The sequence below is a fragment of the Sus scrofa genome, chromosome 7 (assembly GCF_054392235.1).
Source record: "Sus scrofa isolate SSC_HxYL_T2T_F1_AM1 chromosome 7, Sscrofa_HxYL_maternal_Yorkshire_Landrace_v2.0, whole genome shotgun sequence".
Taxonomy (NCBI): domain Eukaryota; kingdom Metazoa; phylum Chordata; class Mammalia; order Artiodactyla; family Suidae; genus Sus; species Sus scrofa.
Window position 1 is genome coordinate 107175722 of NC_139389.1, and position 14915 is coordinate 107190636.

The 14915-nt window shown below is 48.9% G+C and overlaps 1 protein-coding gene across 21 annotated transcripts in view; it reads right to left on the reverse strand.

Moving 5' to 3' along the window:
- DPF3 (double PHD fingers 3) overlaps positions 1–14915 on the reverse strand; it is a 314102-nt gene that overhangs the window by 121855 nt on the left and 177332 nt on the right. For all 21 annotated transcript variants that reach the window (XR_014811148.1, XR_014811140.1, XR_014811143.1 and 18 more), the window contains one exon: positions 4348–4475. Coding sequence is in view for 9 of the 21 variants with exons in the window: in XM_021099467.2 (XP_020955126.1) it covers positions 4348–4475 (128 nt within the window). In the remaining 12 variants the exon portion in view is untranslated. The remainder of the gene's footprint in view (positions 1–4347; positions 4476–14915) is intronic.

The window sequence follows — 14915 nt, forward strand, 5'->3', positions numbered from 1 at the left end:
CACCTTGGCTCCCTGAACTGCAGGTGGAAACATGAGCAAAACAATGTCAAGTCAGATGCTCTGCAGCCTTTGATGAAAAGACGTAGCATAAAGATGAGGTGTCGTTTTTACCACTACTGTGGCCGTCTGTACAGCCATCTGGCCAACTCTCCAGGTCTTGAAGTCATTTAATCATGGGAAGTTCCAAGTGCCTCGGATTTAAAGGTCATTGCCTCTGGCATCTCAGTACAACTCTGACTCCACTTTCTTTTTTTTATTATGAAGGTATTTATTACCTGCAACATGGACGCCGGGTGGAAGGTAAAAGAAGGGTGAAGGCAGCTGCACGAGTCCCCAGACGTGCCGCACAGTCTCATCGTCTTGGAGTAAACTGACTTCTCCCTCCCTCTTTCCAATTGGCCTCCCTGTGTCTCTAGAACCTCCAGTCCAAGCCTCAGGCATCGCATGTGACAGCAGCATTTCCTGTATATCTGTACTTCCGGCAACAGGGCCCTGACACCAGAAGCCTCTCTACATAACCCAAGAGGAGCTGGGAGTCCTAACAAACAAAGCTCATATTCGGGGCTCAGGAAGCAGAGGGGGTGTCCTGTGTTAGGAAGGAAGGGCTGGGGTGTCCAGCCAGAGATGCAGCTGAACCCCAGGAACACACTAGCTTTCCCTGTCCAAGGACATGATCTGGAAAATAAATACATTTTCAAATAACTTTTCTCCCTGTTAGTCTTCATGGTGATGATAATGGTTCGTGGTTGTGTTGTTTTTTTTTAAAGAAGGAATTCCTTTTATTTATTTTTTCATATCAGAGGAATGCCTTTTTAAAGACTCCATTATCGCTGGCCTGGAACAGTGCAAAATTCTCCTAACTGATTTCTCTCCTTCCACTGCTGGCCCTGCCTCCGGTCTCCTTTCCATGCAGCAGCCAGAAGGATCTTGAGGAAATACAGACTCACTGCTCTGGTTAAAAATCCTCCAAAGGGCTTCCTTTTTCACGTCCCATGAAACCAAGAGCCTCTTCCTGGTCTGGCTCTGCCACCCTCTCCAATCCCATCCTGGGCCCTTCTTTCCATGGCACCAGGCTCTTGCCAGGCTCTCCTTCTGTCTCACCTTTCAACACAAGGTGCTCAGACCTACAGCGAGGCCTTCAAGAGTTGTTCCTCTGCCCAGAAAGCTCTTCCCCCGGCTCCTCACTTGCTGGTGCCGTCTCATCTCACAGAACCAGGCTGAATCCCTTGTCTCCCTTAGGACGCTACCTAGAATCTGTTCCTCCTCTTATACTGACTCTTCACCCTCTGTTCCTTTCGGGGCATTGATCCTGCAATGCTGTTATTATACTTGTTTGTTTACTTGCTTTCTGTCTGTATGTGACACTGGAATATAGCTGTCACAGCTGAGGGAACAGGTTTCTCTTGGTCTCTCTATTTCCCCAGAACCTAGCACAATGCTTGCTCAGAGGAGGTACCCAATAAACTTTGATGGAATGAATGAATCAATGGGCAAATGAACAAAAGAGTCCATTTGCTACATATGCACTTTAGTTTTACAATCAAAGCCAATAAGAACATGCAAACTCATCTGGCTTTTGCTCCTGGCTTTGGCTTCTGGCACAGTGGGTGGCAGCCCCATGCTTTGCATAGATGTTCTGTTTACATTGGGGATGATGGTGAGGACAATGGTCAATGATGAAAACCTGCGCGCTGGCCTGATGCTGCCTGAAGGGGACTCGAACCCAGAGCCAGCGCCAAAAGGAAAGGGCTGCCTGTCACTAGAACATCAAGGCTTCTGGGCAGTGGTTCTGTCCCTGCCTTGACTCAGTCAAATTATACTCACTGAGCGAAAATACGCTTAGCGGGCAATACAGATGGGACAGACATTGACTTCAAAGATCTGAAAGTCCAAAAATGGCGGATAATAGATGAAGAGCAAAAAAAAAAAAAATGAAGAAGAAAGTACTAGGTGTTCTAAGTGCCAGCGGTAAAAAGAGAACTGGGAGAGTGGGGGTGATCAAGAAAGGCTTCACGTGGAAGGTGGTATCAGGGCTGAGCCTAATAGATGGGGGGAATTGTACACGTGGAGGCAGAAGAAAAGGTGCACCAGATAAAGGGCACAGCATGACCAGAGGCACGAGGGGAAGAAGGCTGAAGAACAGAGGGAGTAAAGGAATCGTGGGAAAGAAGCCTGAAAACTAGGTTAGGAGCAGAGAGAGGAGGCCCAAGAAGATCACACTCATCATTTTGGGTGTATCTAGCAGGAAACAAAAGTGTTTTAGCCAAGCTTTTTTATACAAGGGTGTTGCGCAAGCAGAGTTGTGTTTGGGTGTGAAAGGTCAACCTGCAAAGTAGCTCAAGTTAGAGAGAGGACCCATTGGGGCAGGAAACTCCTAGGAATCTGGTCACTCATGCATCCACGCAATAAATATGTATTGTGCACCTACGATGTGCCAGGCACGGTTGAGATGCTTGAGATACATTAGCAAGCAAGATAGACAAAGACCCTCTCCCTTGAGGAGTTATGTTCTGTTGGAAGAACACAGAAAATAAACACTAGCATAAGGCAGTAAATTATGAAGTACGTTAGACGGTGATAAAGGCCATGGGGAAGAAGGGAAAGAAAAGGAAAGCAAAGTAAGAGAACAGGGAGTGCTGGGGGTGGGGAGGGCACAGGATGTGGTGGTACAGACAGTGGTCAGGGTGGACGGCAGAGAATAAGTCACAGGAGCAAAAGCCTGAAGAAGGTGAGAGGCCAGCGGATGTCTAGGGAAAGGGCTCTGCAGGCAGAGGAAACAGCCTGGCTAGAAGCGAAGCGTGACTGGTGTGTGTGTGTGTGTGTGTCTGTGTGTGTGCAGCAAAAAAGGTCAGTGTGCCTGGAGCTGAGTGAGAAGGAAGCGAGGAAGCATCAAGGTAGAGGGAGGCAAAAGGACCAAGACTTTTCCTCGGGAGAACAGGGGCCAGTGCAGGGTTCCGAGCACAGGAAAGGCTCCCTCTCAGCCAACAGCTGGGAGGCTACTTAGACAGCAGTCACAGCAGTTCAGACAGGAGATGCCGGTGCCTTGGCCCAGGGAAGCAGCGGTGAACGTGGTCAGAAGGGGCTATGCTCTGGGTTTGTATTGAGGGCACAGTGGACAGGACTCCTGATGCTCAGATACTGGGTGTGAGAGAAAGACAGGGGGTTGACGACGACTCCAAGGTGTGTCAGACAAATTAAGGTTACAGTCAATAAGGATCTTTACTAAGGCTGTAGCTCTGAGAGGTAGAGGAGGAGCAAATACAGGCCTTGTTGTGACGACCCAACAGAAAAGACGTGACCATTCATCTGATCGCAGGAACAGCAGAGTAGGAAGCCACATTCACAGATTCGTTCAACACTTTATTGAGACCCGACTCCGCTGAGCATGTCCCAAGCACCAAGGGAACAACAGTGAACAAGATGGTGTGTGTGGCCCCTGACCCGAGAGAACTCACACACTGGTGGGTCTTAGGAAGCAAATCAAAAATTTAACTGTTAGCCATGTAATTACAAGGTTAATAAATTAATATGTAAATATAAAGTTGGCTATAAAATTAATAAATGTGTAATTTTATAATATATGTATAACATAACGTATACATTTTTAATATAAAGTGGAAATGTAATATAATTTTAATACTGTAATTATGTTTTAATTATTAAAAATCATTATTTCATATTTGTTTTTATTGATAGTGGTGCAATCTTCTGAGCCAACCATTGGATTCAACGATGAGAATTCAAGATACATAAATAAGAATCAGTCGGAGTGTACCATTGTCATTCTGTACAGTGACCCTGCGGGGTGACAGCCTTAGCAGTGCTGTGCACAAAGGGTGATGAATCCACGGGGACAGGAGCCCCCAGCCCTACCTGGGGGGTGACATCTCGACTGGTTTTGAAGGATGAGCGGGTGGTGCTGGGGGAGGATGAGAGGCTGATGAACTAGAGCTGGGGGGGGTGTGGCGTGAGGCAGGGGTGGGGTAGGGACTCCCCAGGGACTGGCTGCTGCAGACGGCCATGGTTTCGAGTCTGGGCTGTGGACTGCTGGCTCCCAGAGGGTGAGGATTCAGTCTGTTTTGTTCACTACTGTGTCCCCAGGACCTAGCATGGTACCTGGTACACAGTAGGCTCCAGAACTACATTTTGAGTAAATAAATAGGGAGAGGGAGGGACAGGTTAAATCAGAAAAGAATTTGCAAGCGTCCCAGCAATGATGCCACGAGGCAGCTAAGACGCAGCCCCAGCTTTTGAGAAGAGGACCAGAGCCAGGGGCTGGAGTTCTGGAAGCGTGACAGTGATACTCGGGGGCGTCCACCAGCCCTCACCCGACAAGCACAGAAATACCTGTATTTCCTGGATGCTTTCTTCCTCCCTGGTGTCCACCTTCTTCTCAACGCCCTCACCGCGGAGCAAGGCTTCCAGGGTGGTGCTCTCTGAAGTGAACCCATCCTTCTTCAGGGGTAGTTCCACTTCTGAAAAACAAGGACAGAAAAGCAATGTCAGGCCGCTCAAAGCAGGAGGGACAGAGGGGTGGCCCTCGAGGGCATGCAGGAATCAGGGCTCCTGGGTGGGACTCAAGTCGGCCTGTGTGCTCTCCTCTTGGTGGAACAGGAACACTGGAGTTAGGTCCAGCTTTTCCGTCTCCCGTTCAAATCCCAGCGACAGAGTCCAGCCCTGCCTGCTGCCCCAAAGACAGCAGAGGCAGAACAGCAAAGGACACCTTTGGTGGACACGGGGCTGGATGGCCTGGTCTCTGTCCCGCCTCTGCCACTCTTCAACCCTGTGACTTTGGGGCAAGGCGCTCAAAGATCTCCAAGCCCTTTTTCACATCTACAAAGTGAGGGGGACCATGCCCAACCCCCAGTAAGGCCTATTTGTGGAGCATAAATGTGTTCCTTTACAAGTAAGTGCTTTGAAAACTCCAAAGCAGCACACCAATGTTGGCCTCGAGTCTTATCATCCTCTCCCCCTGCGCCAACTCTCATCTGGCAACTCCATGACCTCCCCCCGGCCATGCTGGCTGCCCAGCTTCGGTCTGCTCCATGAAAAGCTATTTCAACCTCAGAGAGGCTGTTCTAATCAACTCACCAGGGAAGTAAAGGCCTCTAAAGCCTAGAGAAGAAAAAGAATGAGAACAGATGCCCTAACAGGCCCCAGATTAGCAGCTGGGAGCTGCAGTGCCTGCACACCGGGGCATTCATTCTGAAGACATCCCAGTTGGATTGGCTTCCTGGGGCCTGAGGTCATGGGGCCACCTGCACAGTGGCAGCCAGAGCCAGCACCCCCCCCCCCCGGAGAGAAACCCGAGGGAGACATTGAACCCCTTTCTCAGGATGTCCCCACAACTCCTAACCCAAAGGAGGGTAGTTGGGACTTTTTTGGGGGGGGAGGGCAGAGTTCTCGTTAAAAACAGAAATCTCAGGTAATAGGTGAGCATAGTTGAATTTGCTACCAAATATTCTCCAATAGCTCCTCTGATCCTGTAACTCATACTTCTCCCCACCCTGTAACTAGATGCGCGGTCCCTACCCTGTATCAGGTACAATGGGTGCCAAGACCATGAGAGAGTCGTGCCGTGCAGACGGTCAGGGAAACTGAGGGTTCAGGGTGAGGGCTACTTACAGAGGGATGGATAGGAATAAGGGAACAAGCGCCCAGGGGAGTCAACAGCGGGGACCCATGAGCACCGCTATTGGGAGAGACAGGGAGAGTGTTTGCAAGGCCTGAAGAGGGCACCACGGAGGGCTCTGTGAGCCTGGGGGCCAGAGAAACAGCACACGCGCCCAGCCTCTCTCTTCTTCCATCCTTGTCCTTCTGCTCTGCCCTCCCATTGGCTGACCTCAGCCAGGAGCCAGAGGGCAAGGGAGCCTCGCTGCTGCAGCCGAGGTCAGCTTCCTAAGGCACAGGGCAGTGGAAAGAAGGACAAAGAGCTGATCTTGGAGAGCAAACGGAAATAACCAGCATGATCAAGCCATGTTCCACTGGGTTTTATTCTGGCACAAATGGAATTCCACCTACCAGTTCTGTCTCCTCCACCAGGACCTGATGCACAAGGAAGGGTGCTCGGGCAGCCCTTTAAACTGAAGAAGCTCACACCCCCAGAAGGCAGTGGCAGGAAGGAGAAACAGTATCTAAAGCCCCTTAAAAGACCAGGTCTTGGGGATTTTTCTTCCTAAAAAAAAGGCAAGCAGAGGCTCCACCTCCATCAAGAAGCACTACTACCAAATCAACCACCTCTGAAACTCATTCACCCCTCTCTTCCTTCAACAAATACTTGCTGAGCACCTCTGCATGGCGACCACTGCTATGCTAGGACCAGGTACATGGAAGGGGAACCAAATAACCACCAACCTGGCCTTTAGGTGGTTTCCAATCTAAAGAGACAGACATTAAATGTCAAATACAAAATAAATGTGCAATGACAGGATGTCATAGGTGCTGTGGAGGAAAACAACAGAGCAGAAATGTGAAGGAAGAATACAGGGGTGGGGGGCTGCTGAAGATCAGGGGGTCGGGGAAGGTCTGTCCAATGAGGTTATGTCTGAGAGTCAGAAAAAGGGTCAACTGCCTGCTTTAATGAGTTCAGAGTGTGCAGCTCCAGAGCCGGCTCTGAGGACATATTACTCTTTCTCCCGAGTCAGGAAAGGCTTCCAAATGTGTCATCGAAAACAATTAAAATGTGTTGCCTCATGTCCTGTCCTCAGTTAAAAGAGAACAGCTGTTCCCCACCCCTCAGACTTATACTAATCATATATTTTGATATATCTATAGAAGTTCATATTTTAGTAACCCCCATTAGCCTTTTCAACACTAAAGAAATCCTATTTCCAGAACTGCATAGTATTTTAGAGCTGAAAAAGGCTTATAGATATTCTGCTTCAATCATCTCATTTTATAAATGAGTCACCTTAGGCTCAGAGAAGTGAAGTAACTTCACCAAAAGCACACAGCAGGACACGAATGTAGCCAAATGATCTCTCCTAGACAAGGTTAAGATGGTGATAAGAGCCCCACTTGTATTCTTTTCTGTTTTTTAGGGCTGCACCATGGTATATTGAGGTTCCCAGGCCAGGAGTCCAATCCGAGCTATGCTGCCGGCCTATACCACAGCCACAGCAACGCAGGATCCAAGCCAAATCTTCGACCTACACCACAGCTCACAGCAACACCAGATCCTTAACCCACCAAGCAAGGCCAGGGATCGAACTCGAAACCTCACGGTTCCTAGTTGGATTCGTTTCCACTGCACCACAACGGGAACTCCCCCACTTGTATTCTTATTAGTAGTTTGCAGGCTCGGGCTGAACCCAGATGAGCACAGATAGGCTAGTGTACATGCAGAGTGCTTGGCACAGAGTAAACATTCCAATGTGGCCGTCACTACTGCGATGGATACTTAATCCCCACCACACCCAAGAGGGGAGCACAGGTATCATCCACTTTACAGATAAGGAGGCTGCAGCTTGGGGAGGCTTAGAACTTGATAGATGTCACACAACTGGTAAGGGGCAAAGTCCAGCCTCGACCCCAAACTACCGCAGAACCCACTCACTCAATCTCTCAGCTCTATGGACCTCCCCCTTGCCTTGCTTTGGTCCCTCCATGAGAAGACTTTTTCCAAACTTTTGTGCACGTTCACTGAATTCCTGGGCCCTCTCCACGGTTTTCATATTTCAAGATAAAAGGCAGACCTTTGCCAAGGCTGAGGGCAGGTTTGTGTCAACGTTCTGGCCTCGGTTCTATACGAACATCCCCATGTGGAGCTCACTCTGCACAACAGTACTGACCTCGTGGAAATTTCCATCCCTCCCTCCTCCTCCTGCTCCTTCTTCCTCCCCTGCTAACTATTCCTCCATTGTGCTTTCCCATCGGGCAATCTACCCTCTTGGTCCTCTGGTCCTCCGGTCCTCCGAGATGGGCACAGAGTCAGAAGCAAGAGAGAGAAGAGAACCAAGATGGGAAGAGGGAACTGGGCTTTCCTACATGCAAAGAGCTAGAAGGCACCCCTGACAGTAACTACAGTCCAGTCCCTTAACAAAGAAAGCAGAGCACAGAAAGACGGAGAGGCTCTCCCGCAGTCACAGAGAAATTTAGTGGCATGACCCTTGACTAATTACCAAAATATTTAATTGGCTCATAGAAGTTCTGCTTTCAGAAGCCCCTGGAGTCAAACCCTGGTTTGGCCATGCATTAGCGGTGGGGCCATAGAGTAGTTACTTGAACCTTTAAGTCTCCCTTTCCTTATGTGTTAAATGGGAATGATTACAGTATCTATTTCGTAGTGTTGATCGCAGTATCTATTTTGTAGAATTAACCATGGTAATACACTGCAAAAAGATCCACAAAAAAACTAGTATGAGAAACAGTGGAAAATGAGACAATTTTTGTTTCGTCTTTTTTCTACTCAAAACTTAAGATTCATTGGGAATAATAGATGCAAACTATGGCCTTTGGTGGATAAGCAATAAGATCCTGCTGAATAGCACAGGGACCTATACCTAGTCAGTTGTAATGGAACGTGATGAAGGATAATGTGAGAAAAAGAATGCATGTATACATTCAGGGCCACTTTGCTGTACGGCAGAAATTGACAAAACAGGAGTTCCCATCACGGCGCAGCGGAAACAAATCTGACCAGGAACCACGAGGTGGCAGGTTCAATCCCTGACCTCCCTCAGTGGGTTAAGAATCTGGCATGGCCGTGAGCTGTAGTGTAGGTCACAGACATGGCTTGGATCTGGCGTTGCTGTGGCTGTGGCGTAGGCCAGTGGCTACAGTTCTGATTAGACCCCTAGCCTGGAAACTTCCGTATGCCACGGGTGAGGCCTTAAAAAGACAAAAGACAAAAAAAAAAAAAAAGAGAGAGAGAAAAGAAAAGAAGTTAACAGAACATTGTAAATCCACTTTAATATAAAAATATAAAAAAACCCTTAAGATTCAAAATTAGATCACCTATGATAAACCATAATGGAAAAGAATTTTAAAAATTGTGTGTGTATATATATATATATATATATATATATATATATATAAAACTGTGGTGTAGGCCGGCAGCTGCAGTTCCGATTCAGCCCCTAGCCTGGGAACTTCCATATGCCTCAGGTGCAGCCCTAAAAAGACAAAAAGAGCCTGGATGTTCTAAGTGCCCTATATATGCTACGTGTTATTATTATCAAAGTTTGAATGATTCTGACTTTAATGAGACAGCAGCACTGTCCAATAGAAACATAATGTGATCCATTTACATAATTTTAAACTTTCTAGTAGCTACACTTATAAAAATAAAAAGCAACAGGTGCGATTAATCTTAATGTATATTTTATCTAATCCAATGTATCCCAAATAGTATCACTTTGACATGCAATCCATGTTTTATAATTATTGTGAGATACCATGCTAGTTTATTTACATTAAGCCTTCAAAATCTAGTGTGTATTTTACACTTACCTCTCCATTCAGACTAGACACATTTCAAGTGTTTCACAGCCGCATGTGGCTGGTGGCTACTGTATTAAACACTACAGGTTTAGAGCATTAAAAGCAACATTTGCTATAATTTTGCTTCCCCCCAAATGGAAGGACTTTAAACAGGTTCTTAGTGTTGTCTACCTGATCCCCAGCGGAGCGCCATTCCAGAACTGCATTCTAGCTGACTCCTGGCAGAGCCTGGTTTCAAAGCACTATGGGTAAAGCTCACAAGGTCAGGGTGACAGGCTAACCAGTGCCCTCCCAACAAAGCAGCAGAGGGTACATTCTCTGGCTCTGAACCACAGGAGGTTCCAGAGTGAAGGAAAAATAAGGTAACAGGTCCAAGCTCTTGCACAACATACATCCTAGACACTCTCCCTATGGAGTCCGAAGGGATTTCATTGATTCAGTTTTAGTCTAATACAGCTCATCTGGATACAGGATTTAGCAATTCTTTAAAACTGTACTCATTTTGACCCTCACACAAATTTGGGGACCATGTAACCTGACAGAGGCCATCCGACACTTAACATTCAAAGAAAATGGTCTAAAACACACACATAATTCATCTTTAAATTAGCCTGATTTTTATACACATGGATATAAACCCACGGATCGTTACTCTCTCCAGAGCAGCAGCAGCTGTCACCCAAGCCAGCCGCCTCCCCGGGCCCCCGTATGCAGCTCTGCCTCCACTTCTAATTGGGAACAGAGATACTCCTTGGGTGACTTCCAGCACGATCCATCACACCAGAGACAGCTTCTGTGCAAACCGAAGGAAATCGGTTTCCAAATAAGAAAAAAAAGCCTCTTAGACAAACAAGGATTGAAGCATAGAAAGTCTTTTTTTAAAAAAGAAAGAAAGAAAGAAAAATGCAAATAAAAGGAAAGAAAAAAAAAAAAAAAAACACCAGTGAAGAGCGATGGCTCCTCTCCAGGGCTGTGGACTGGGCAGCCATCCTCTCGGGTGGAGATCAAAGCCACAGGCTTTTGACACAGGTGCTCCAAGCCCGCCACCCAATGCACCAAATGCAAGACTTCCACTGGGTTGTGGAGCCACTGAGCTCATTAACAGGATGCAGACAAGACGAGCCCGAAAGTGCAACATGGGAGCACAGAGAGTAATTAAATCCCAGGTCATTTAAAAATGCAAACACTTGGATGTCACAGGCTCATGAAGCCTCTGACTCCTCGTGCATTTTTTCTTTTTCTTTTTTTTTTCTTTGGCTCAGGATGGAGGACCAGGAACCTGCAAGTCATATATGGATTATAATAAAATATGCCATATAAAAAACAGATTAAGACAGTTCTTCTTTGGGGAAATACACAAAGAGAGGAGCTGTCTGTTAGCTGTCGAGTTTGCAAGAGATACCATCTTCGGGGAGGATATGCTCTGCCAATAGACAGACTGCCCCAAGGGAAATCGTGGTGAAACACCCCGACAAGGCACATCCATCCATCCATCCATCACAGGCTCTCTCTGACGCAGGAGCCTGGTGATAGAGTTGTGGTGCAAAGAGGGAGAAACCCCACAGACAACGGCAGACAATCTTCCTGCTATATCATGAGTGCGCAGATTTTTTTTTTTAACCTGCCTTCAGGTTTTATTTAAAAATACAAATGTGGGAGTTCCCGTTGTGGCGCAGTGGTTAACGAATCCAACTAGGAACCATGAGGTTGTGGGTTCGATCCCTGCCCTTGCTCAGTGGGTTAAGGATCGGCATTGCCATGAGCTGTGGTGTAGGTCGCAGACTCAGCTCGGATCCCGCATTGCTGTGGCTCTGGCGTAGGCTGGCAACTGCAGCTCCAATTAGACCCCTAGCCTGGGAACCTCCATATGCCACGGAAGCAGCCCTAAAAAAGACAAAAAAAAATTTTTTTTAAGAAAAAAAAATTTTAAAAAATACAAATGTGTGGTTTTCTCTTCTGGGGGCTTATTATTTTGAAGAGTTAAGCTCATCACATTTCCTTGGATTTACACATGAACTTATCCCAAGGAGCAAGAAGCTTAAGCATTATTATTTCATTTATCCCCTTCAGACTCTCAGGCTCATGGAGGTGGGGGGGGTATTGTTATCTCTCGCCCCACAAGGGAAGAGATTGGAGGGGACCAAAGCTCTGATTTCCTGAGATGGGCAGGCTCGGGAATCCATCTGCTCTTCCTCAGGGGTGCCATTTTCTTGGCTGCATTTGACTCTCTGTTTTGTGATTCATAAAGCTCAAAATAGATGAGGTTTGCAATGAGGACCCATCTCCCAGTCTGCACCCTGCAGGCCCTCGTTACCAGATGTTCTAGAAGCCCAGGATATCCACACAACATTCCCCAAAAGGCCTGTGGTCCCCACTCTCTGCTGTGACTACCCACCCTCCCCAAAGCCAACATGTAAGGATGGGCCCCCTGGAGCCAGTCCCCAGAGGTCAGCCCCGCAGATAAGCGTTTTCCCATCCCTGAGACACAGAAAACACCCACACTGTCAAAGGATGCTCACCACTGAGCTGGACCCTCAGCACTGGACTGGCCAGTAGACCAAGTCAACACAACTCAGCAGGAAGGGCAGGGAGGAGAAGGATGATGGAGACGCACTGAATGATGAAATGGTTTGAGGGACTACAGATCACTGGAAAGTGAGAGAAGCTGTCTGGGGTGAAATCTCAGCTCTTGCTGCCTACACTGCACACTTGGCCTTGACCTCCTCATCTGTAGAACAAAGCCCACTTCCCGGCGGTGTTACAGGGCCAAACAAGATAATGCATATGAGTATTTGCCCAGAGAATATGCTCAATGAACGTGAGCCCCTCCTTTTCACCTCCTAGAGCCTCTCTCTCCTTGTACTTCTCGCCAAATCTCCTCACCTGAGGCTCTCAGACCATTGGACACGGTGGGGGCATAGCTCCGCCTGCCTGAGCGCAGGCCCTGGGGGAACAGAAGCAAAGAAGTCAAGTCTGGAGCAGTTAAGAGGACAGAGGAGGCAGAGGATGGGACACAGCTTGTAGGCCAAGAGGCTGCTCCAAATCCAGGGGTGGTAGATTTGGAAATCAGAGCAGAACCACATGGAAGAGGCCTTGCTCTGCTCATTCATTTGACAATGTGCCAGGCTCTATTCTAGGTGCTGTGAACACACAGCTTTCTCTCTGTGAACAAGACACAAAAATTCTTGCCTCATACAAGTTACAGTCTAGTGGGGGAGAAATAAGACATAAACAAGAGACCCACAGAATGACAGGGGGTAATCGGTGTTTGGGAGAAAAGCAGAGCAGAAGCGGGGAAGCTGAAACGGTGGTGACACTGTTAGATGTGGGCCAGGAGCCCACCCTGCTAATCAGAAAAGGACTTTCTAGGCAAAGGAGCCATCAGTGCAAAGGCCCTGAGTCTGGGGCCTGTCTGCCCAGAGCACAGTGAGCCTGAGGGAAGAGTAGGAGCCCAGTTCAGAGAGTTTTGGGGCCTCAAAGGGCTGGGTAGGCCACTGCTGACTTCTACTCTGCCATCTGAAGCCACTAGCAGTTTCAGGCCAAGAGTGGCTTTATGATGCCAATATTTTAATAGGATCATTCTGCAAATGACGAAGGAAGGTGAGGGCAGGCGTGAGGAGACCAGTTAGGAGGTACAGCAATTGGTGTGGAGCCCTATCACCGAGCCAGGGCTTAGGAGAAGGTCATGTGTGACACAGACGAACCCTGCCCTAAGGTGCCTACATCCTGATTGCCAGATAAAGCCAGAGGGCAGTGCTCTGCCCCCGAGCAGGGTGCAATCCCCCACAGGGAATCAAGACAGAGGCTGGGTGTGGAGGCTGGGTGCCCAGTGCCAAAGGGCAAAGGGATGGAGCCATACCAGAGCGAGTCCACAGAGGAGCAGCTCTCTGAGAAGGCAGATCAGCCTAGGCCAAGGGCAGGGAGAAGACCCAGTCAGACAGGCCTGACCTAGCACCATGGCATGACGGGTGGGAGGAAAAGCAGAGAGGATGCCTTCCAGGTTTATCTCTGTGCCCCGGGCATTGATGCCAGGCCTAAGTTCTGGGACATGGGGGAACTTGGGCAAGCTGCGGTTCTGGGAAAGGTAGATCCCACAGCCATATGCCAGGCCTTCTCTCCTCAGTATAGAAGATACCAGACTTGGGCTTTTAAAAGACTCCAACGCAAAATGCATTCCCATTCTGCCCAGACAGCACACGCCCTTCCAGCTGGGCAGTGAGCTGCCTGCCATGAGCACATCACTGGGGCTGGGGACAGGAACAGCATCAGCTGAGACCCCTTCCACCCATCCCACAGGAAGCACAGGGTGGCATCTGGTGCCTCCTCCCACGTGCCAAGTCCTCCAGCTCCACCATCCTGAGAGATTCTCAGAACAACCCAGGGAAGCAGGCAGGGCAGCTGCCGTGATCCACATTTCACAGATAAGGAATCGAGGCCAGAGTGGTTAGATAATTGCCCCAAATCACAAGCCAGTGGGTAGAGGGGTCTGGACTTGAACCCAGGCCTTTTTGGTTCCTACTTGGTGCCTTTTTCTCCTATAGAACAGCCGTTCCAAACAGTGAAGGCCCCTAAGACCTAAAACCAAAGAGAGGCGAAGTGGCAAAGCTGGGCCAGGCCCCACAGGCCAGGCTGGGAACTGGGTGGGGAAGTCAGGTGCGAAGGCTCCTCCTCTCCCACTCAGTCTCTCTCATCTGTGAAATGGGCATGAAGAGAGCCAGCCATATTCTTCGAGCTTGAGATCAGACACCAGGCACTTTTCTTTCTTTCAACCCTTTAATAAATCTTTGCTGTCCATCTACTATGTGCCAAGCCCAGCAATGGGTGCCAGGATCCAGGTGAAGGATTTGGGTGGGCCTCTGCCCTTAAAATGTGTACCTTCCAGTGGGGAGAACACATGGGAGCAGACCCTGGGATAACAAGGTGATTGCTCAGGCTGAACGACCCATGCTCTAAACGTGGCTCTGCCAGGTCCAACTGCAAAACACGGCCATGGAGACTCTGCAGCAGCTGTGCATGCCGCCCGGCTGCCCCCCAGCTGCTACCATTTCCTCGGCCAGCCCAAGCTCCCAGAGCCCTTCGGGGACACAAGCAATTTTGGAGGCCCAGGCTCAGTACCCCAGACCCAGGTCCCTTCCCCAGACTCCCAGGAAGGCAAAAAGGAGCATAAACAGCTTCGGCATGGCATGGGGGCTGGAGTGGCCCACCCACCTCTCTCTGGCTCCCCTGCTCACAAGGCCAACCAACAAGAGCTGAAGAAGCTGCTGTTGCCGGCCTCCAGGATGGATGGCTGCAGCTCTGACACTGCAGGAAAGAGATAGATGACCGGTCATTTCCCCCTGATGCACTTGAAGGCATCCATTCTCCCAGCCGTACCAAGCTCAGGCAACCCCCGCGCAGAGACAGATAAGCTCTGACAGATGGGGGTGGGAGCCCAGTGTCCTTCCCCCTGGAAGGACACAGCCAGACTCCTCTGC